The sequence below is a fragment of the Geospiza fortis genome, unplaced genomic scaffold, assembly GCF_000277835.1.
Source record: "Geospiza fortis unplaced genomic scaffold, GeoFor_1.0 scaffold1081, whole genome shotgun sequence".
NCBI lineage: Eukaryota > Metazoa > Chordata > Aves > Passeriformes > Thraupidae > Geospiza > Geospiza fortis.
In genome coordinates, this window is record NW_005054503.1 from 124,398 (window position 1) to 148,272 (window position 23,875).

At 41.8% G+C, this 23,875-nt stretch overlaps 1 protein-coding gene across 2 annotated transcripts in view; it reads right to left on the minus strand.

The window, feature by feature from the left end:
* The window catches only part of CDH13 (cadherin 13), a 446,793-nt gene that overhangs the window by 68,656 nt on the left and 354,262 nt on the right, over window positions 1-23,875 (minus strand). For both annotated transcript variants that reach the window (XM_005428754.2, XM_031063408.1), the window contains exon 8: window positions 11,982-12,122. In XM_005428754.2, the coding sequence (XP_005428811.1) occupies window positions 11,982-12,122 (141 nt within the window). The remainder of the gene's footprint in view (window positions 1-11,981; window positions 12,123-23,875) is intronic.

A 23,875-nucleotide genomic window follows, 5' to 3' on the forward strand; every position in this document is an offset into this window, starting at 1 on the left:
TTAGTTAGAATGGGGAAGTTTGTTTCGTCTTAAAAAAAGGGAATGATGCAACAGGTAGAAGGAACTTTGAAGGATAAATTTTAGCACTGGGCAAATTAAATATCAAGGAGAGGACACAGGTGATTAGCACAGGGAAGTGAAAAAAAATCTCTATAAAAGCTACATTAAGAGGAGAACAGGAGTTAGAATAGAAACTCCAAAGGACTGGCTGTAGAGCAATAGTGTTGGAGGGAAATATTGGGTGAGGAAAATAACTGGGATTCAGGGATTTTTCTTCATTTGGTCAAAGTCTAGAATGGGAAAGGGAAGATAACATCAATACTCTGTGTAGAGCTGGGCTTACACTTTTTTTTGTGACATATGGACTGAGAACACAGGGGAACACATTTGTAAAAACAAATAAATATTAAGTGACTGTTGGACAGACGGCTGGAGAAAGGGCTCCCCTTTCAGCAAATAAGCATCTGGAACTCTAAGGCAAACAAGTCCTGGAAACAAGCCAAAGTAGGAGCTACAAGGATATGAATAAATTCCACTTCCGAACCACTTTCCTCAAAAGAGACCATAACTGCAAGGAGTCCTGTAAGAACCCCCTAATCTTCTTTTCCTTACATGTAACAACACCATTTTCATTCCACTAAATTCAAGACACAACCAGGCCTATATAATTTTATTTCTTCCAAAATGAATATCTTTCACAGGCATTTGCTAAAAATTTTACTCGAATAAACCTACAGCTCCTTTTAGCATGGTGAGTTTTATCCATTGTCTATTTTAATGCTTCAGAGCAGAAAGAAAAAAGATATTTTGTCTAAATAATCCTGACACTTTGATTCGTGGGCACAGATGGTTAGCAAATTTCAGAGTGGCCAAATCAGTTTTAGTGTTGCTGAGAAAAATCTTAAAATTTCACTTGTCAGTGAAGGAATTGATAAACTGATCACAAAACTCATTGCACTCTAGTGGAATGACCCAGGCAGCCACATAAACTATTATTTTTGAATGAATAGACTTCAGCTTTACAAATTCCCTCTGCTCATATAAACTGCAGCTATGATACCAGCTCACACATATTCTGTAATTGGTATTAAATAGGGTTTTGTCTGCTGCAAATTGAATATGTTAAGATCTATAGTGTGTTATCATGTTTAATCCTGCTTTAAAACAGAACTCCCACAGATGCTGCAGGCATATTAACAGTGTGGGTTTCTGAACTCGTGGGATTACAGTGATATTTGCAACATCTAACAGTTCCTCTATTTGTTACTTTTCCAATCAGCTGCACTGTGTCAGACAAAGAAATTTAGAATTCTTGGTATTTCTGTTGAAATTCTGCATTCCCCAGGAGAGGAACTGAAATAATTTATACATGGAGTAAAAAGTCCTTCAAGTCCAAAAAGGTAATACCTGGTCATCTCTTCCTCACTGCCTGACCCCCAATTTACATTCTGAATTACTTTAAACTGAAAGAGGGAGGATTAGATTGGATATTAGGGAGAAATTCTTTCCTGTGTGGGTGGGGAGGCCCTGGCACGAGCTGAGGCTGCCCCTGGATCCCTGGAAGTGCCCAAGGCCAGGTTGGACATGGGGGCTTGGAGCAGCCTGGGACAGTGGAAGGTGTCCCTGCCACAGTGATGCCTTGACAAGGCCGAGCTAGAACAGAGGCTGGACAGAGCTACAGAATAAAGCAGGGATTTATTAAAAGGATCTCCTCAGTGGATCCACCTTGGACAGCACAAGAGCCCAGCCAGGGCTGCACCCAAGGTGAACCAAAATGGTCCCAAAATGAACCCAAGATGAACCAAAATGGCCCCAAAACGAACCCAAGATGAACCAAAATGGTCCCAAAATGAACCCAAGATGAACCAAAATGGCCCCAAAATGCACGAGCGCTCCCGGGGTCTCTCCCTTGGATCAGTTCTGCTCCATTTGCATCTTGCAGTTCATTGTCCCATTCCAGCTTTAGCCCCTGCAGTCCCACCCTGCTTGTTTTTCTCTCTCCAGCCCACGGTGTTTGTGCTCTTGGGGCTGAGATTTGGATCATTTGTCCTTGGTGCCCAGCTGGAGCAGGAATTGTTTTGTCTCCCTGCTCTGTGCACAGAGCTCACCATCCCCTGATGTGAACCCAGCCCCACACACTAAAGCAGCACAGAATGTGAAAAATAGAAAAGCTCAAACCTGAGGCATCAATGGCACATGGAATGAGATGATTTTAAGGTCCCTTGCAACCCAAATAATTCTGGGATTCTATGAACAAGACAATGATGATTTAAGAACCACTCTGCAATGAATACCACGTGTAGAAATCACTGTTTCCACACTAAGATTTTTTTCAGCTGGATGTCACACAGTCAGACAAGGCTTCCCAAAAGAGACCCCCAAAGTTAATTTCAGAAGAGAGATTTATACATCATTTTGTACCTTGATCTGAAAGGAACTGTGTGAAGTTTCTTGGAAGTCTCTGTGTCACCTGCCAGCACTCAGTGGTGAAGCTGGAATTCCTTGGACAGTTTATGAAGTACAATATGCTATGAGCACTCTTGGAGAAGAGTGAAATCAAAGGACATTTCCATGGACTGCTTCACCAGTACATTTAGAGGAAAAAAAAGAATTATTGGGGAAAATAGTCAAATTTTAAAATGTCCAATTGAAGTCTGTAGAAAACAGTCCTAATTTGATTTGAAGGCAACTGCAAAATTCCAGCTGGAGGGGGTTTTTTGGGATTTTTTTTTTTTTTGGGTTGTTAGTTTTGGGGTTTTATTTTGTCTAATTGGAAAAGCACATATCCACTCCTGGCAATGATTGCTAATAATTATGTTTATACAGCTTCCCTGAATAAGTGATCCAAGACTAGACCTGGAGACATTACATTATCTTTGTTTAGCTTGTGCTTCCCTCAAGAGCCTTTGTCTGAGCCTTCCTTCCTTTTTAATTTCTAATTTCTACTCTCCAGCTCCTCTCCCAAACGTGTTTGTGCTAGAGGTACTCCAAACTCTCACTGCTACCGTTAGCTTTGTAATCCTGACCTTAATATCTGCTGTAAAGCTCACACTTCATGGGCCACGTTGAGGAAGCACATTAACCTTCACTTCTTGGGGGAGAGAGCAGCAAATTGTGGGGTTTTATGGCTTTTCTGCTGCTCGCAGGGTTTGGGTATTTGCTGCCTGCAGAAGCAGATGGAAGAAGCCTTTGGAGGATAAGGCAGCCCAGCAATGGGTTTGTGGTGAGAATTGCTGTTATTGCTGCTGGCCTTCCACCACAGCCCAAGGCTTGCAGGGGCAAAGGAGTTGGCATCAGGGTGGCTCAGATCAGCTGAGGACAGCAAATCAGGGCACCTAAACAAAGGGCAGGGAAGGAACAGTGACAAAAAGGGGGGAGAAAAGGGAAAAGGACTGGCAAAAATGCAACTTTGCTGTGTGAGCCTACTTGGAGAGCAAGAGTGCTGGGAGGAAAATCAGATGTGGAGGAGCAGCACAGTGCCTTTGTGTTCCTCCCCAAATTCCCACTGTTTGAATGATCATTTCTATTCACAGACCCTTTCCTGTATTGTACAAGTGTTTCTCAGCTGCTCACAGGTTATAAAGCAGGCACTCTGTTGTTCTGTGCACCACTGAAATGTGTTTATCTGCAGATTAAATAGACAACTTCATGTATTTCCTGACCTTGGTGGAGAGAAACAAAGCAATGAGCTCGTCCCTCACGAGCAAAGATAAATGTGGGAGCCTGCTGCCTCCTGCCAGGCAGCACATCCAGCCCCAATTATGTGATAAGTGCATGGACTCCGTGTTAAACATATTTTGCAAAAGTTCTTGAACAAAGTGCTTACACTGGTTATGCAGATAGCTTGCTGAAAGCCACATGAATACAGATTATTATGCACACAGTGTGAATCTGGATGAGTCCAGGAACCACTGGTCTTCCAAACAATGTTATTTCATTTGGTTTTGGTTTCTTGCTGAAGAGTTCTCTGTCTCACTCAATGCACAGAATAATCGTATTTGTTCTCCTTTCTCTGAAATTATTCTACTCTCGAAATGCTACAGCAGAGTATTTGTTGTTAAGGTCGTTGGTAATTCAAACCTGAGTGGTGCTGAGCATTTCTCATCGCATGAGAATCCTCAGGCCAGCTAATTCTGATAAAAACTGACACACAATATTCAAGAAGAAGTAAAAAAAAAAAATAACAAAAAGCATAATTTCATTATTCAGATAGCCAGACTGTTTAAATAAGTATTCCAGATGTCCTTAGTTCGGTAACATCACAACACAACTGAGAAATATTAATAAACTTTCTTCCTGATCCTGGGCATTTTTCCAGGTTATTTGAAAGTTTTTAGAAGAGAGACAGATATTTGGAATCCTAAATGCACTGAGAGTCAAAGCAATCTATGCTCCTAAACCCAGATTTCTGAACTCCAGTGGACACCAGATGTCTTCACAGCTATTTTATTAAGTCCAAAATTATTTTAAAAATTATTTTTGACATCTAAAATTATTTAAGAGAGTAAAAAAAAAAAGAAGAGGTGTCTACATGCCTGTTATTCAGATTTTATATTCCTAAACTGCTTATGTGATTTTGAAATCTCTTCTATAAGTCATGACAGCTCAGAAAATTCTGGGGGCCATGAACTGTGCCATGGGTGAGACCAGTGACCAATTATTAACCATGAAGAAATGGTATAGTCACTGAAAATTAAATTTCATTTTGAAATTAAATTTCATTTTGCAGTGACAACAGAATGCTCGCAGTCTTCATTTAGAAAAGAAAATATTTGCTGCTATTTAGATGTTTGTTTCCTTTGGTAAATTCTGCCTTTCACACATGAAAAATACACCAGGTAAGATCTTTCATTTGCTTTCAAGGAGACTTTTGGGCACTTGGAGCTATGTCAAGTGTGTTAGTGAACTGCTGCAAGAGGATGAAGTGGAAATAAAGCTGAGTGAAAAGGTCAGTGCAAATATTTATCCAATGTAGAGGTTTCTGAAGGTTAAGATATGCTCCAGGAGCCTTTCTAGCTGTATCCACAACTCTAGAAAAAACAAGGGTGGCCGAAGAGCTCCTCTCTGGTGATCCCCAGCCATCCTGAAGCTGCTCTTTGTGCCAAAGTTTACTGACAGCTGGAGAGGCTTTGCCCTGCTCTGTTGAGTTTCTGCATGAATTCTGATTTCTCTGCATGTAAATTGTCTCACAGCCCAAAAACAGGAGCCAAATGGAAATTCCAATATGCATTCTGCTCATGTGATTTTGCTGCAATGCCCACAAAACGATTTCTGCTGACAAATCAGCGCTGGGGGAGTTTGATCCAATTTGAGCAGGCTGCTGGAATTCCAGATTGGTTCCCATCACCTTCAGGCCATGATGAAACTCTGATTCTTGACTATCAGCCTGGCTGGGGTTTGTCATCTGCTCAGATCTGGTGCTGCTGCTCCAGCCCCTCAGCCCTGCCAACACGCAGCAGCAGAGAGCAGTTTGTGGCGTGGGAAGGACCCAAACGGATTTATTGTCCCCAGCTCTCTGAGCCAGCCTGGCAGCTCCTGATGGCTTTGTCTGTGCTCAGCCTGGTTTGCTCTGTGATTTCCACCCCAGCAGGGAGGGGGAGAGGGCTGCAGCCCTGGCCTTGCTGCCCAGCTGGGTTTTAGCACCTCTCTGGCCCTGTTTCCCACACAGTTGTGGTTCTCTGTCACAGACACGTTTTATGAAAAATTCTTTTGTTAGGATCTTTTCTCCTGAGAAGCTGAGAGGCCTCAGAAATTAAATGCAAACAATGGTTATCTGCTGCTGTGGAATGCAACAGTTGCATCTGTGATTGGTCTCGTGGTTATTTTTTATTAGTGGCCAATCACTCTCAGTCAGCTCTCTCAGACTCTCTGGTCAGTCACAAGATTTTATTATCAATCCATTCCTTTCTATTTCTTTCAAGCCTTCTCATGAAATCCTTTCTTCTATTCTTTTAGTATAGTTTTAATATATCATTTTCTTTTAATAAAATATATAAAATAAAATAACAAATCAGCCTTCTGAAACATGGAGTCAAGATTCTCATCTATTCCCTCCTCCTGGGACCCCTGCAAACACCACCACAGTTCTCACTCAATAGCTCTCCCAGTCAGATGTAAAGAAAAATAAAGGAAAAAACCCTGTGGAAGGGGAATCATCTACCATTAAAAGATTGTGACTAAAGGTGTGATCCAGCTCACTGCACAGAAAGGAACAAAATCAGTTAAGAGTCCCAAAGGGCAAATTTTTCCCTGCAAGGCAAGGTAAGAAGGACTCGGTCCACACGAGAGAAGAGGTGGGATTGGTTCTCTTTAAACATGCAAGGTCAATGGGTTGACAAAGTCTGTTTACCACAGAAAAGAAAAGTATCACATCCGAGAGAGACACCTTTGTAAAAGTATGGAAAAGTGATCCAGGAGGAACCTTAAAATTGCTTTTAGCTCCCTATTTGTTCCTCAGTAGAGTTTAACCAATACCAAGAACTAAGGCAGGGACTCTCAGCAGCCTCAAGCCCCTTTCTCAGCAGCCTGAGCTGCACAATCAATCTGTCCAGATGGTGCTGTGGAAGGCTCAGATCCTCTGTGAGCCACGAGCAGAAGGAGGTGCAGATTGTCCTCCAGGGGCTGCCTTCCCCAGTGGGTGACACAGCTGAGCCAGAGACAGCCCTGCAAGCCACCATCCATCATGGTCACCAGAACCTACCCACTCGCAGGAACTGATGAATCCTATTCCTGTTCCTCCACAGGAACTGATGAATCATTTAATAAAGCTCCCATTAGTCATTTATTATTCTTTTATAAACCATTTATCAGCTGGTATTCAAAATAGGAGCAAATCATATTTTTCACCCAAGACTCCCAGCACTGGTGTACCTCAAGTCTCACCGTGGTGAGGTTTTGTCAAATCACACAAATTTTATTCTGTTCACAGGAGGCGAGATCTTTATTTTACTGGAAAATTCTTTTCTAAGAATGTATATTAAAAGTAAATTTATACCAAGCAAAATATTTTCCCTAATCTTGCTCTCCCTGATGTGACAGAATTATTTCTGTGTTACATTTCTTTGTCCCAGAAATGGATGGAATTGAAGGCGAGGCTGGAAGTGGCAGAAAGAGGAATTGTGTGAGGAATGGTTGTTCCCTGGCCAAATGAATTCTCTGTTTGTTATGTGCCAGTGAGAGTACTGGGACAAATCCCACTTGTCCAGGTTTGGCTATGGATGGGCTGCAGTCCCTAACCTGTGGAGGAGGAGAAATGTGGGAATTGGGGGCACTGCAGAAGAATCATCCCCTTCAACCACAGCACTGCACTCCCCTCTCCAGTGCCTGGCAGGATTTACCAAGGAAAGGCAATATATCTGATATATAGGGAAAACAACACATTAAAGAGCAGCAATGGAACTTTTAAAAATTCAGGTCAGAAGATAAAGGCAAACAGAGTCAGAGGAATCTCATTTTTGAGCACACACTCTGCAGGCAGGAATGGAGTAAATAGGATTTGTTGGACTATTCTTTTGGAGAAGGAAGAAAAGACAGAAAGGGGTCAAGTCCATATCTTTCTTGTGTTAGAACTCATTTTTTCCTCCCCCAGGTCTTAGGCAGAGCCAGGCCTCCAGGAACAGACACAAGAGGAGGATTTGCCAGCTCGTGTCTTTCAGCAGATGCCACATTGTTAATTTTTCATCCCACCACAGCCACAGTGACATTAACTCTGGACCAAAATCCCCTTTTTTTGCAGGATACAACACTGCAGTGATCTGTCAGATGCTCTTACAGCGACACAAGAAAAGAATTCTCATTTTTGTTAATGCTCTGGGTATAAACACTCAGCACCCTCAGTGTTCACTCAGTCCAGCTCATTCCCACCCACTGGGAATATTCTGCAGGATACAAGCAGGTGTCAGATTTTCCAGAACAATCTGTGCCTGCTCCTTGCTTTGCTTCATTCCTTATTTTCTCATAACCAATCCCTTAATGCTGAACAAAATTTGAGCTTAAGGCCTTTCCCTGCTGGAAAGGAAACTCCAAAATCCTTTGTGACACGTAATAATAATTCATAAAATTAATTTTAAAACTTTTTCCCATAATAGAAATAAGGTTGTAAATTTTACAAAGCAGCCACTAACTTTACAAGTATCTCTATTCTCAATCTCTGTAATTTAAATCTGGCACAATATCCCAGCCACTGTGACCTTTTAAAAGGCAGACCTTGCTACCTCACCTGGGATTTTTGGAGGAACTCTTAAAATATTGCTCTATTTGGCATTAAAGATGAAATTATTAAAATCCCTGGAGGGAGCAGGGTACTGTTTGCACATCTGAATGGATTTTTACCTTTCTCAGAGCCCATCATTAGCAGGAAGTGTAGATGAGGCAGAACAAGGCAGAGATTTTGGAAGAGTGTGGAGCGACAGGGCAATAAGCAAATAATGAACTGGGCTGAAGCAAAGTCTCATTTATTGAGCCATCAAAGGTCCTGACACACACCTGTGAGAGTCTGTCTGAAATATTCCTCATCCACCTCACGATTGTCATTGGGGGACCACTGAAGAGAAGAGCCCCCTGTCTAAAATCTCTGGCTCTGTAGGAGAAAGTCACACACCAAAGGCCCTGAGACCTGAGAGCATTGCTGTTATTGTTTTCAGAGGTGCTGTTTGCAGTCTGCTACACTGAGCCCAATGAGAAGAAGGGGGCACTGTGCCTTGTTTGCGACAACAGCCTTGGGAGCTGTCCCACCTCTCGGCTGGGCTGGATTTCCCCTGAGCTCTGGGTGGTCCCCCACAGAAGACCCTCACCTGTTTTACATCCGCCGTGACAGACAGACTGAGATGTAAGGAGCCTCTCCATCGAGGACTGAGACATGGAACCCCCATGTGAAAAGGCCCCTCTGCTCCTTCCAAGGACTGGGACTGACACCCCCAACCCGGGGCAGGTGTGTGGGGGAGGCAAGCTGACCAAAGCGAGATGTTTGCCTGCAAGCTGTGATCACTGGACCAAGAAGACAATGGCTCTCGCTTACTGCTGAGAGCATGGACTGCCTGTTACATCTATTCCCTATTGTATCTGTTTCCCCCCCTTGCAATTTCTAATAGAGTTATAATAAAAACCTCTGAGTTAGCGAGAGACTTCGAGATCTCCCCAACATAACAGGCGGATCCTCGACTGGACTGGACCAAAGGACTTCGTCTCTACGTTTGGTAGCTCTATCCCCCTCTTTCTCTCTCCCTCTTTTCTCTCTCTTTCTCTATCTTTTCCTCTCCCTTAATCCTTCTATCACATTTTGCTGTGGTCATTCAATAAAGGTGCATTTGTTTTGATTATCACTGCAAACCCCCTTGTACCATGTTGGTTCTTTTTGCGCCCTGAGGTCAGTCCACGAACCATCACAAAACCCATTTGTAAGGATGGATCCTGGCAACAGCCCAAGCCTCCAGGGCTTCAGCTCTGCTCAGCAGGCAGAAGAATTGCTGTGCTGCATCCCAGCCAGGATGCTCAGCTGCTCCTGGGGGTGCCTGGCACTCCTTGGGTGAATTTTCCTGGCCCAGGAGGGGGATGCAGGGAGGGGAAAAGAGAGAACAGGGAGAGCAGAGTCACTTGGCAAGCACTGCCTCTGCCAGGAGAGGGACTTTGCTCAACATCAGGTAGGGATAGAGCAAGTGGGAATGGGCTTTAGTTGAAGAAATGTGGATTTAAATTGGATATTTGAAAGAAATTCCTCCCTGTGAGGATGGTGAGGAACAGGCTGCTCAGAGAAGCTGTGGCTGCCCCATCCCTGAAAGTGTCCAAGGCCAGAAATAATTTAATTTCTTATTTATAATTTAATTTATTTAATAAAATAAATAAAAGAAGCTACACTTTGTAATCAAAGCTTCAGATTTACTGAGCTTTCTCCTTCAGAAGTTACTTTGAAAAATATTGTCATTTTCTTTCAGCTCTAATTCCAATCAATAGTATTGCAGCCTGTGGTATGCAACTGGTATTAAAATGCAATAACTAAGCACTTCCAGCAGAAAATCAAATAAAGTGGCATTAAATCAACTGATAGACACCTCCCTCCTCTTATTTTAACAGAGAATCTGCTCCTGCAGGGGACTGGCACCATACATGAAAGGTTGATTTTTCCTGCCTTCTTCATGGAATATGAACATCACTTAGCAAGGCAGAGGGAAGATTTCTGAGGTCATTAGCATCTCTAAATAGTGAAAGGTTCAAACCAACAGCAAACCATTAAAAAGGAAGAGAGGTGTCACTATGGAAAAGAGAAAAAAAATGCAAGAAAAATATCTAAGAGCGGACTTTTCAAAGAAAACATGATAATGCTGTCACTTCACACCTATTTAATTTCCATGCTAAAACCCACCAACTTTCCAGGGTATAAAGTAACTTTTAGTGTCACTGACAGAGCTGAATTGATGAGCATTTCTGAATTTCCACAGAAATTGATACTAACAATATATTTGTGGCTAAGCAGGCACATGAATTTTTGTGTCCAAATTACCAAATTAAGCCAAACAGGACTATAATTATAGAAAGACTTCTTCAAAATAATTCAATCTAGAACTATTTCTTCCAGAGAAGAATTCTCCAACTTTGGAAATTCAAGTAGGTAGGACTCTGACTGACATGAATTGCTATCAATATTGATTGATCCAATAAATTCTGATTTCTAAATGCACCAAGCTGTCCTTGTACGTTGTTATTTTCCAGAAAGTTAAAAAAAATACAGCATTTCAAAGATATTTTAAGTATAGGTTGTCAGGAAATGGCTTTCAGAGCATTAAAAGCCTGATCTAAAAGGTAATTCTAAAGGAATTAATAGTTTGATCATTGTCACTTAATTGTCGCCCATGTACTTGAAGGGTTTGGATCAGTCTGTCCATGATAATTTTCAGGTGACTGAAACACTACTGCCAAAGCATTTTACTGATGTATTTATAGATATTCCCTTGCTAAAACTGTCATTGTTTCTACTTTCTTCTTCTTTTTCCTTTTTTTAAAACCCCTCTCTGTCATGTTTAAATCTGATATTCATTTACTTCGCATTCATAAAAGAAATAATTCTTCAAATCAAATAACAGCAATTAGTTTCAATATAATCCATTTGAAAATCACTAATATTAGGCCAGGAAACAAATTTTTAAAAGGTAAAAATATACTTCAGGTTAAATAAAAAAACTCTACAGCAATAGGCTTCCCTTTTCTACTCCACAATTATCTTAAAATCAGGTTTACGTCTCATATTTTGGGAATTTCTCCTTAAAAGTTTGCAGAGCCCCAGAAAACTTTAATAACAAAATCCAGCCTGGCTGTAATTAGGTAAAAATTTTAAAATTCTCTAATTCTGTCTAGATACCAAAAAAATAAATCAGACTCACAGTAAATGCAGGGGGTGGAAGAGAACAGTGTGAGCAGGGTTGGAAGTCTGGTGGATTCAGGCAGGGAATTCCCTCCCCTTGGTTTGGGGGTTTATCAGAACTTTCAGCTGAATTCAATTTACAGGAAAAAAACCTTTTCCTTGCAAATTCCACCTGTAGGCTAAATTTGAAGCTTTTAGGACTGGAGCTTTAATTCCAAAACCCCAAACTCTGGCTGGCTCACAGGGGAAGTGCTGTAGACAGGAACAAAACATTTTCACTCGCGGTCCTGACCATCCAAAGCCTTAAGCTAGTTTTGTTATTTCACCCCACAGGAGCAAAAGGAGAAAGTTACCCCCAGCAAATTGATTTTACAGGTTTGCACCCTGCTAACCAATGTCTAAATGACATCATATTTTTTTTACCTTATGGTTGCACTGTGGTTTGGAGCTGGTGCACACACGTTCATTAACGTGAAAAAAAGAAAAGAGCAGCTCCAGGAAAGTCTGTCAGACCGAGCTAAAAACATTCTGTGCTGTCTTCTTTCCTCAAAGAACATCTTTATATTTAGAAATCAGCTGATTAGGATTGCTTGCAGGGTTTTGGAGAGAACAGATGGCCAGTTCTTACCTCCTTCTTGGTGAATTCTGGTGCGTGGTCATTTTTGTCATCGATAAGAATGGTGGCAGTGGCTGTGCCTGTCAGCCCCACATCCATCCCACCCATGTCCTTGGCTTCTATCACCAGCTCATACTTTGGGCTTTCCATGGTCTGGAAAAAAAAAAAATAGAAAAGGAAAGGTTAAGAAAAAAACCCCCACAGAGATAACATACTATTTTTAATTAATATTAAAATAATAATTTTTTTTGATCACAAAACTTTATTTAGCCTAATAAAACACAGCACAGAAACAGGTCTGTTATCACAGTTTTCCTGAAACACAAGCACAGCTTTCTATGAGATCAGCTGCTACCCTGGAAACCTCATTTGCAATCCAGCATGAAGGTGAATATTGGTAAACAGTACATAATTTCTCCAGTTATTTAGGAAGATTAGGAAAGAGGCAAGAAATTAAAATATACTTGCTCTTTAACAGTAAGCTCTACCTTCAGTGCACCAATATTTAGCAGCTTGCTTCATCAGCATTATGATGGGTACATAATTAAACACTAATGTCACAATCTACATATAAATTCACTTTATTAAATCCCATTCGTTCTGGGTATTAGCATTTAGACTGGTAATCTGAGTTTGCTCCACTGCAAGAGACAAAAAAACAGTTTCCAAAACAGGCAGAGACTTCCAGTTATTGCCCACAGCCCATGTGCAGAGTGATATTAATGATTTCTATTGCTGATATCTGATTGTCGTGCCATGGGTACTTCTCTGGCTGCCCACCTCTGCAGAACCAGACAGCACAGGCCCACAGCAAAATCCAAATTAATTCCCTCTCATAAAACAAAAAATGTGGGAAAAAACCCCATTTGTGGTCAGTTCTGGAATGGGAACGTGGCAGCCTTTGGAATTCCTATCTCTCCCAGCAGGGATGAAAGCTGGGGCAGGGGCAGCAGGAGCTCTGTCAAAGTTGATGTTCTGATGTTCTCAGCACCAGACCCTGCTCCCCTGGCACTCCCAGGGAATTCTGACATGGATTTCAGTGGGGCTTCACTAAAATGAGTTTTTTGGGGCTGCCTTGAGTGGAAGCACCTGCCCAAAGCCCACGTGAGCACAGAGGCCGCAGATGGGCAGGGGCTGCAGCCACCCCTGGAGGCACACAGTGAGAACCTCACATTGCCCAGGAATGTTCATCCAAACCCTCCTGGACAATGAACCTGCATCCCACAGGGAAAACTGCAACAAAGCTGCTGCTTTTGGAACCTCTTGGAACTGTGTCTGCAAGAGCCCAGGGTTCCCAGCTTTGACATTCCTCACCCATGTCCTTTATCCAGCATTTTTCCAGGGAATTGGACACAGCCCAGCAAAGCAACCTCAGCCTCTTGGGTCGCCCAGGCTGCTCTGCAGCCGAGGGATTTGGAAGATTTTCCCAAATTGTGAATTTTGCACCTCTTGGAACTGTGTCTGCAAGAGCCCAGGGTTCCCAGCTTTGACATCCCTCACCCACGTCCTTTATCCAACATTTTCCCAGGGAATTGTCAGGAATTGGATAGAGCCCAACAAAGCAACCTCAGCTTCTTGGATTGGGTCACTGAGGCTGCTCTGTAGCTAAGGGATTTGGAAGCTTTTCCCAAATTGTGAATTTTGCATTGTTTGTTTTCCTGGGCACATCCCACCATCTCTTTTTTTGGACAATGCGTGAGAAGGACATCCCAGCTCCTCTGGAGGTAGATTTTGAAGCCTTTTTAGGCCAACAGAGAAGCAACCACCTCTGTTGCTCATCAGATCAGCTATTATGAAACAATAAATTTACATATTAAATCAGCAAGTCAAGCCAGAAGAGAAATTTTGTTCTAAAAACACACGGACTGCTAGGAAATCAGATGCCACTGCCACACAGGGGATCCTAAGAAATGTATTTCCTGTAGTCTTACAACATTATTCCATGAAATTCATCTCAGAAGGTGGCAAACCAAGACCAGGAGTTTGATTTATAACATCATAAAAACAAATGCAAAGAAGTATTACTGACATGTCTGCAACACAAACTCATGCCATGGAGGGAAACTAAATTTATAGTTTTCATATATTTGTCTCCTAAAGTGCATTAAAACCTGAATGAGACTTCTCTCCCCTCTCCTGGCTGTGACTTTTTCATTATTTTGATTAGAAAGTCGTTATTATTGTATGGAAAACTTGCAAAGCCATTTATCACTTCATGTTTATAAGCCTCTTTGCTCAGAAAGCCCATTTTTACCCACAAATTGGCCTTTTTTCCTTTGAAAACCATCCCATTTTCTATTGAAAGCAAGTCCATTTATGCTAGAAATTGCATCTACTGCAGCAGGAAATGTCTGTGACAGGAGTCCAATGTTTAGGCTCACGCAAAATGTGAAAAACATTGAATTTTGAGTAGTATTTCATATAATTATGAATACTTCACACTTCCCTGCTATGCAGCACTTCCTACAACTCGTTCTGACACCAAATATTTGCCTTGTTAGAGGAAGCAGCTGCTAACAGATGCAAACCCTGAGCAGAGCTTGTTCCCATCACAGGCTCTTTTTACACTCACTTGTAAAGGGCCTTGCAGAGTCCTCCTGCCTCCAGCAGAGCCAGGCAGCAGCAGGGATTGTTTGGAGCAGTGGGATTTACCAAAAACCTGGATTTCTGCAGGCAGACAGGGACCCCTGTGCTCCCAGCAGCCCTGTTCTGCAGGGATGCTGCTGCAGGGATGTGCTGGGGGGTTCAGGGCTGCTCTGGAAGATCTCATGGCACCTCCTCAGCATTTCCCTCTTCTCAGGGCTCAGAGCTTTGACCCCAGCGTGTTCTCCCTCCTTTTCCTCCTATCTTGTGAGGAATAAGTGCTGCTGGAAGGAGGCAGTGGGGGAGTGTGACCGTGTTCACAGGGGTCTCAGGATGAGGGAAGAGACGAGGATCTGACTCCATGTTTCAGAAGGCTGATTTATTATTTTATCATATATTAAAACTATACTAAAAGAATAGAAGAAAGGATTTCATCAGAAGGCTAGGTAAGCTAAGAATAGCAAAAGAAGGAATGATAACAATGGCTTGTGGCTCAGATAGTGAGTCCGAGCCAGCTGGGCTGTGATTGGCCATTAATTAGAAACAACCACATGAGACCAATCACAGATGCACCTGTTGCATTCCACAGCAGCAGATAACCATTGTTTATATTTTGTTCCTGAGGCTTCTCAGCTTCTCAAGAGGAAAAATCCTAAAAAAAGGATTTTTCATAAAAGATGTCTGTGACAGGGGAGAACATCCTTCCTTCCCCATCTCCATCCCTGCCCATCTGCAGGGATGCAGAACGCAAAATTTGATCATTTTGTGACCCCACAGAGACTCAGACACGTCCCACCAAGTCACTGCTTGTCCCTAAACCCAGGCCTGCTCCTAAGTGACCTAAGCACAGTCTTGCAAAAGCAATCTACCCAGGGGACAGTGAGATATCAGGAACAGAAATAAGCCCCAGCTCCCACCAAGTGGGATCTCCAAAGGAGAATGGATTATTGGAATAAATGAACATCAAGCCACTGCTGGTGTGGTTGGTTATTTATCAGCTGTGGCTCTGTGGAGTGTGACACTGTTGAGAGGTTTGCACAATTACAGCAGGAGAACCATTCCTTTGCCCATAAATTTTCCCTGCAGTCATTCAGCCAGGGCAGGGGTGGCACTGCCAGCTTGTGGAGCTGAGCTGTGTCCTGAGTGCTTCCCTCCAAAGGTGCCCTCCCTGCCATCCCCACCAGGGCTAACATTGCCACCAGAGCCCACAGACACAGCTGGCTGTGAGCAGGGAGAGCCCAGCAAAGGCATTTTCTCAGAGTTCAGCTTCCCAACAAAGGCAGCAGGAGCTGAGCACAGCACAGGGAAATGAACAGTGCAGGGCAGGCACCCTCAGGTGCAATGATCAAGGGAGAGCTGCTGGGTAGTGCTGAATGAAAGCAGATGATGTTGGGTTTCTGCTGGGTTTTAACCTCTCAATATTACAGATACAATAAAAAGGGAGAGAAGAGAAGCAAGCCCTGGCTGTGAGCATTTCACACCAGCAGCAGGAACAGCCCAAGCCTTGGTCTGGGCTGTGGGGCAGCCAAATTCAGCTGGAATTAGCAGCACCACCAGTGCAGCAGGACTCAAAATGTGAGGTGGGAACCAGCAGAAGCACTTGGGTGGTTGCAGGGAAGGTTTGGGGCCCTCGAGGCTGTGATTCCCTGCAGCAGCAGCCAGCAGCAGGACTGCAAGCACTTCCCCCAGGAAGCCCCAAGCCAATGTTCCTCCAGTGCCCCCTGCAAGACACCCTTGGATCGCATATTTTGGGCAGGGCACAGGCCGTGCCCAGCACCAAGCCTTCCTTTAGTGCTTCAGTCTTCATAAAAAAAATATTAGAGAGAATAGAAATCCCCAAATTCCCAGAAAGTCGCTGAAATCAAAACAAATTCTGTTTTGAAATCGTGAAGCAATCAACACACAGAACATTCAAAACGCCTAAAAGTGTTTTAAGGATCCTTTCAATACTAATTATCAGAAGAGAGTTGTCTGACTATTCCATGGATATTTGTATTTCTGCAATGATGCAACACTGCCTCAACTCTTCTATCTATAATTCTGTTTATAAACTATGTATTCATGCATAATTCTGTATCAGGAGTGTGCTGCGATATCATATTTGGTACTAATGACTTTATAATATAATGCTAACCAGAAAGAAAAAATCTTCATATTGAAATAATTTCAGTTGGTGCTAAATAAATGCTTGTGTTCATTTAAGACGATAATTGCATATAATACATACTGAATATGTCCTATTAAGACATAATCAATGTTCTTGTTGAGTAACAATATCAACATTGAATCTAACATTATCCCAGAGTATGCTTGTCAGGATTTTGACAAATGTAAAATTAAAAAAAAATGAAGCAAAGTGACTATTAGCAGCTCGAACAGACATAATGCTTTGATAATTATAATATCAGCATTTATTTTAAATGCCAGTTGCTGCTGCTTAAAAAGGGCGATATACACAGAGGCTTTGCATTTAGAGCTTGAATTACAGTTTGATGAATAGAAAAACCCAAACTCTTTTGTAACATAAATCCTCTTTAGCTCACCAATTTCCAATTTTTTCATATCATAAAGGAAAGTCTACAGTTTAATCACTGTAATAATGTACTTCTGCTATGAACAAAATCAATATCTATTTACTACCTGTGGGAGATGTGGAGTCCATGGTATATCTGGAAGCAAAAGGAAGACTAAATTTTCTCCTTCAGCAGTAACCATTAAAAAAGGAAAGAAGTTGCTCCAAAGTGTTGGAACCAAATTGGTTTCCTGGTCAGAGTTATTTGTTATTCATCATGATGAAATCTGTGACTATTTAATATATAGGATCAAGGCTTTAATTCCTCATAAGTCCCACATTTATTTTAAATTACACATAAATTTACACTTTTAATTCTTCATAATGCTGGCCTAAGCATAGGGCTTGTGTAGATGGATGATTTTGTTACATCTTACATGAAAATACAGGAATTTTATGGGCATACTTTCAACAGCCTGTGTAAAATGATACGTTTTGACTGGTGTACAAATTAGGATTTGGATACTGAATTAATATCACTTTTTACAAGGCTGTATGCACATGCATCTTGGCTGTTATATATATATTGATATAAATATAGATATAAATATAGATATAAATATAGATATAAATATAAATATAAATATAAATAATATAAATATCAACACAAATTTCCTTATATGGATGATTATATTTATAAGAATTTCTCTTCAAGTAGAGAACACGAACCTCGAGGACAAGCTTATGCTGAAGCTCAGGTTTAGTCTGAGATATTTCCCCTTAAATCATTACTGTTAGTTAGACTACTGCTAAAAGTAAGCCCAGGGAAGTGAGAAAATATTCAGTATTGTAAATAAAAATATTAATTGTTATAAAAGACACAACATCACTGAAGTTGGTGCCTCCACACTGGTTTTTACCAAGCAAAGATATTTCCCTTCATCACAGAGGGATGCTGATCTGCAGCAGCTGCTCACTAGATGCTCATGGTTTGGGAGGAAGGTCATTTTCCATGTCAGCTGTTCTAGAAGTATAAAGTACTGTAATAATTTTTAATAGCTTTGCAGAATAAGAATCACAATGTTCCAAGGAAAATACTTGCTGTCAAATATACTGAAATCACTCTTTTCTTTTTAAAACACAAGCTATGTTTCTGCTTTCCTCTTGGACCAATGTGTGTAATTTCTCTTTTTTTTTTTTTCTTTTTCAGACAAAAATTTCAGTTGTTCCTCATAATTAAACAGTGCTGTAGAAATCTTTCACTGCAGCGTGAAACCATCAATTATTATGTAACTTCTTGAGCTGCTTTTAGACCACTTAATCACCCTTATTATTCCACACTCAGAGGTGCCAGGAATACAAAGACAGCACTGCTCTCACCCAAACCCTCTGTTGGCAGCAGAAGGGGCTGGAGCGAGGCTCTGCTCCCCAGGAATGGGCTTGGTTAGAGAAAAACCACAATTCCACGATGGTTTGTAAACAATTACAGACCCTGGTGTGCGCAAACATTCCCTGCCTGGGTGGTGTCACTGACTGTGCCCCTCCAGGGGCTGTGATGAACACACAGAGCCCTCCTTGATGGGACAGAATGTCCTGAGCTCTGGATCAGGACATTCCAGAGCTCAGAATTCAGCACAATCCAGAACTCAGGATTCATGACCATTGCAGACCTCAGAATTCATGGAAATTTCAGAGCCCAAACTTCATGTCAGTTCCAGATGTCAGAATCCATGGCAACTCCAGAGCTCACAATTCATGACAATCCAGAACTCACAATTTACGGAAATTCCAAAACGCAGAATTCATGTCAATTCCAGAGCTCAGAATTCATAATAATTTCAGAGCTCACAATTCAGGACAATTCCAGAACTCAGAATTCAGAACAATCCAGAGTTCAGGATTTAGGACAACCCAGAGCGCAGAATTCAGGACAATTTCAGAGCTCAGGATTCATGACCATTCCAGACCTCAGAATTCATGGAAATTTCAGAGCCCAAACTTCATGTCAGTTCCAGAAATCAGAATCCATGGCAATTCCAGAATTCATAATTCATAATCACTTCAGAGCTCACAATTCAGGACAATTCCAGAGCTCAGAGTTCTTGGCAACCCCAGAGCTCACAATTCCTGGTAATTCCAGAGCTCATAATTCAGGAAAATTCCAGAGCTCACAATTCATGACAATTCCAGAGCTCAGAACTCATGGCAGTTCCAGAGCTCAAAATTCAGGACAATTCCAGAACTCAGAGTTCAGGACAATCCAGAGCTCACAATTCATGGAAATTTCGGAGCCCAGACTTCATATCCATTCCAGAGCTCAGAATCCCTGACAATTCCAGAGCTCAGGATCCATGACAACCCACCTTGCTGGAGCTCCCCTGCCCTCCCTGCAGCCACAGGGTTATTTTGGGAGAGGAACCATGGAAGTCATGGCACAGCTTCCCATGTACTCCATCAGAATCCCCCTTTCACAGAGCCTGCACCCAGGAGAGCCTCCAACACTCCCTGTCCATGCAGCACTGAATATTCTGGTGCATTAAATGGCACCTGGCACTGCTCCTACTCCTTGCAGACTCTAAACCTACCACTGTTTATACTCCAATTTTTGGTGCTGAATGAAAACACTCTATGTCATCCACATTAATGAACTGTACCCAAAAAAAACCCCAAGGATGAACTTGGTTATATCATTTCCCTACTGCTTAACATTTTCCAAAGCTTCATACTGAACAGTGAAACAATGCTAGAAAGTAAAAAAATTTCCAAGGGTTTCTCCATTAAAATCAGAATATATGGTTGGAGACATTAAGAGTCTGACTGACAAGTGTAGGAGGCATCATTCTCTCCTGTCCTGATTATTACACTTCTGAAAAAAAAAATATTACAGCTACTACACAATCTGCAAAGTCATGCCTAATTGTATTTACAAAGGTAACAATTTGGACAGAGCATATGAAAAGAGCTGTGTCTCACAATAAATAAATAAATGTCTGCAGCACGACACCTGGCTGGATGAGGGAAGGTAAGAAGGAGTTCAACTTTTTCAACAGGACTTTCAATCTGGTTGTCTCCACCAGCAAAATCTCAAGTGAGCTGTCAGGAGCACTCAAGATAAGAATTCCCTTCTGTATTACAAATATTTACTTCAACAAAGCTTTTCCCCTCTCAAATCACTATGTTGCTGTAGCAAATGTTCATTTTGAAAAATCAATATATTTCCATAAAAACTGGTCTCCTGCAATACCCAATCAGCTCTATTTGCAGTGTTAATTATATATTTCATTTTAACAGTTGCAATTTGCAATTCAAATAATCCACAGGCCAAAAGGTATTTGCTGAAAAAAAATGGTCAAATAATTTTCAGCTATTAACATATTAGAGTTGAACAATCTGTTTGCAGACAATTTGTGAGGAGAAAGGAGGGCAAAGTTGTTCTAATAAATTATTAGTTGCAAATTATTGAATCATTCCTAGTCCCTGCTGTAGGTAGGAATGAGTCTATTTAAGTCCAAAACCATGAAAGGAGAGACAAGTTTCTCCTACACAGTAACCTCAAACAGCTTTTAGTAGAGACAGCTTTTCAAATCTCTCTGTATAAAAACCCCAGTGCCAAGAGAATTCCCTGAGTGTGTGGAGGGTGTAAAGGTCAAATAAAATGGATCAGGACAGAGATGAGCAGCAGAGTTCTGCTGCAACTCAGAGAGAGGAGAAATCAGGAGCAGCCTCCAAAGCATTCAAGCCTGAAAAGATTCTCAGGCTGGAATAAATCAGCACAGCTCCACCGACTTCAAATGGACTTCCCAGGTTTATTTGCACTTTTATTAAGCTTTAACTTGCCCAGTTTGTGAATGAAAAACTGGCAGGTTTCCATTCAAACCAAACCAGAGCTCAGGGTTAGAGGCTGCTTCCAAAACATGATGGCACCAAAACCACGAGAACCACAGGTCCCAGAACACACACTCTGGGAAAAAATTCCCCAAATTCCCCAAAATAAGAGGATGAAGGTAACTCTTCCTGCCTCGTTGCAGGTATAATCACATAGAAATTAGGGAAATTTGTATTTTTAATTTTCCTAATAAAGAACTGCTGTTCCTACTCCCATATCTTTGCCTGAGAGTGCCTTAATTTCAAAATTATGATAATTTGGAGTGAGGGGTTTACATTTTCCATTTCAAGGGAGGCTTCTGCCTTCCTCAGCAGACATCTGTCTGCACAAACCAAAACACACTCACACCACCAGGATGAACCATCTGAAAGGACCTCTTGCAGAGGTCTCCCAAGGAGGTTCTCCATCCTCAACCCCAACCAGCACCTCTCCATCCACAACAGCTCAGCACCACTCCTGGAGGATGTGGACAAGGCTGTTTGTTCGCTAAAACAAACAATCCTGTGACAGGATCTTTGCACAGCAGCTGAAGATAAAACTTTTCCACGAGTTTCAGTTTATCATCATCTAACCCACTATTTTCTGCCTAGGCAATAAAAGATAATAAGTTTTGTGATACCCGCCTAATGCCAAATTTTTAGATGATGTGTTATCAAATGAATCAAAATGCAGCTTACTGAGTTAACATCAGAAATCACATTCTCTCACAAATTAGGCCCAGTTAGATTATATTTCCCTCCCTAAACATTCCAATTCCCCCAACAGAAAGCAATGTGATAAAGGTCAGGATGGAAATCGTGCTTCTGCTGTGTTATCTGCTTTGCAAATTTGTGTCAGTGGTCAAAATGCCCAGAAAACTCAATTACTGACTTGTTACGACAACCACACATCAGCAGGCCCCAGCAGACAGAGGTTATTTCTAAAATTAGTACCCAAATGCAAAAAGCATAGTCTGTGATTCCAGATGTACAGCCCGTGCTTGATGTTTATATTGTTAAATATTAATGGGAGCACTGTCTATTATTTCAGGCAAATTATCAGGGACATAATAGTTTAGTTAAATAGGTGCATTGTCAGTTGGAGCTGGAGGGGAAAAAAAGCCTCTGTGTCTGTTTGAATACCACATTTCAACGTGGTGTTCTAATCAAAATAGTCATCAGATGTTACTGTTAATCACTATTATCATTTTTCCTTGAACTTTCATTTTTTATGCAAATCTTATTTTTGAGTTTAGTGTTCTATTGCCAGCAATAATTCCAGGTAGCTTTTGAAAGAGAGGACCCTGCTGAGAGTGTAATGAATCAGTAAATGATACCAGCTTTGCTCGTGGACAAAAACAATTCTGGTGGCTGCATTTACACTCTCATTGGGTTGTACCTGCTGAATATAAATTGGCCTAATTCTAAATCATCCAAGGGAAAATGATGCAAAATGGATTTCAATTACACTATTTCTGTTTTACCAAAAAGCTTATCACACTATGGGGTGAAAAATCAACCCCTCCATGGGATTTATGTTCTGATGAAAGATATAACAATGGAATTTTACATTTAAAATTTCTCCAGTCAATTTCATTCTTTTCTTTCTTACTCCTACGTACCTTCTTATCACTTCCTTTCATGATAAAAAAAAATTAAATGCCTTTTTTGCAAGTCTTGCATTTTCTGCTTCAGTTAAAAAGTTCTCTTTTTGCTAGACTTTTACAAACCTACTTTTATTTTCTGAGAGCATCTGCCAACCAAACATCTCCCCACCATCACTCTTAAGTCAGGCTTTGTCTTCATGCAACCAAACCAACATTTGTAGGTTATTCTCACTTTCAGACTGAGCTTGTCACTGCCTCATGCAGATTTTGCACTGCAGTACAGCTGCTTTTGTGAAACAATTTACATGACAGAAAATATAGGACAGGTTGCTCAAATAAGAAGAAATAATGCTGCAGCATAAACTCTGCTTCACTGCTGTGCTCATGCTACTCAATGTCAGAAATTTCTGGGGGCCTCGTGCTCTACAGAGTAGTTTTATATACAACTTTCCTTTAGGAGAACTCCCAAGGCACACTGGAAAGAAAAACAAATTCTTGGTAATGTGCAGAATTAAGGAAGAGATAAAGATAAGAGTTAATGACTGAGAGAAATCTACTGGTTTTGTATTAAAGGGGGACAAACTTCAATTAAGTGAGAAACATGAGCCAGGAATGCAGGAGGTGGGATACAGGAGGATGTGGGGGTGAGCAGAGGTCAGGGAACTACAATGGACCGAGCTCAGAAAGATTTGTGCAAACTCCAAAATTTCCAGGCAGTTCTTGCAGACTAAAAGCAGCAAAGCCAACAAAGGGGAGAACGGTATGGGAGGCACTGGTAGCAGGAGGAGAAGGCAGGAAAGAATACCTGAGCCCTTTGAAGGACTGGGCAGAGACATCCCAACGTTATTGAAAGAGCTTTTCAAAGGCAGGAAGAGCTGGGCTGTGGATCTGAGCAGCACTTCCCTACCCAGCCCAGCCCTGTGCTCAGGGACAGCTCTCAGAACCTCAGCCCTGTCATGTTCCCTTTGCTCTGAAGGGATATAACTCTGAAGGTGAAGGGTTTGGATTTTGCTGCTTGTCCAGGTTGTGCTCCCTGGGGATGTGGAATGCTCCTAAACTGCACAGTTTGGGTGCCTCAGCTCTGCCAAACCCACGTCCAGCTGCTCTGGAGAGAGAACTGTGCAGTCACAGAAGGACCAGGTTGGAAGAGACCTTCAAGATCATCGAGTCCAACCCAGCCCCAACCCCTCAACTGAACCCTGGCACCCAGTGCCACATCCAGGCTTTGTTAAACACACCCAGGGATGGGGACTCCACCACCTCCCTGGGCAGAACATTCCAGAACTTTATCACCCTTTCCATGAAAAACTTTTTCCCAATCTCCAACCTGTATTTCCCTT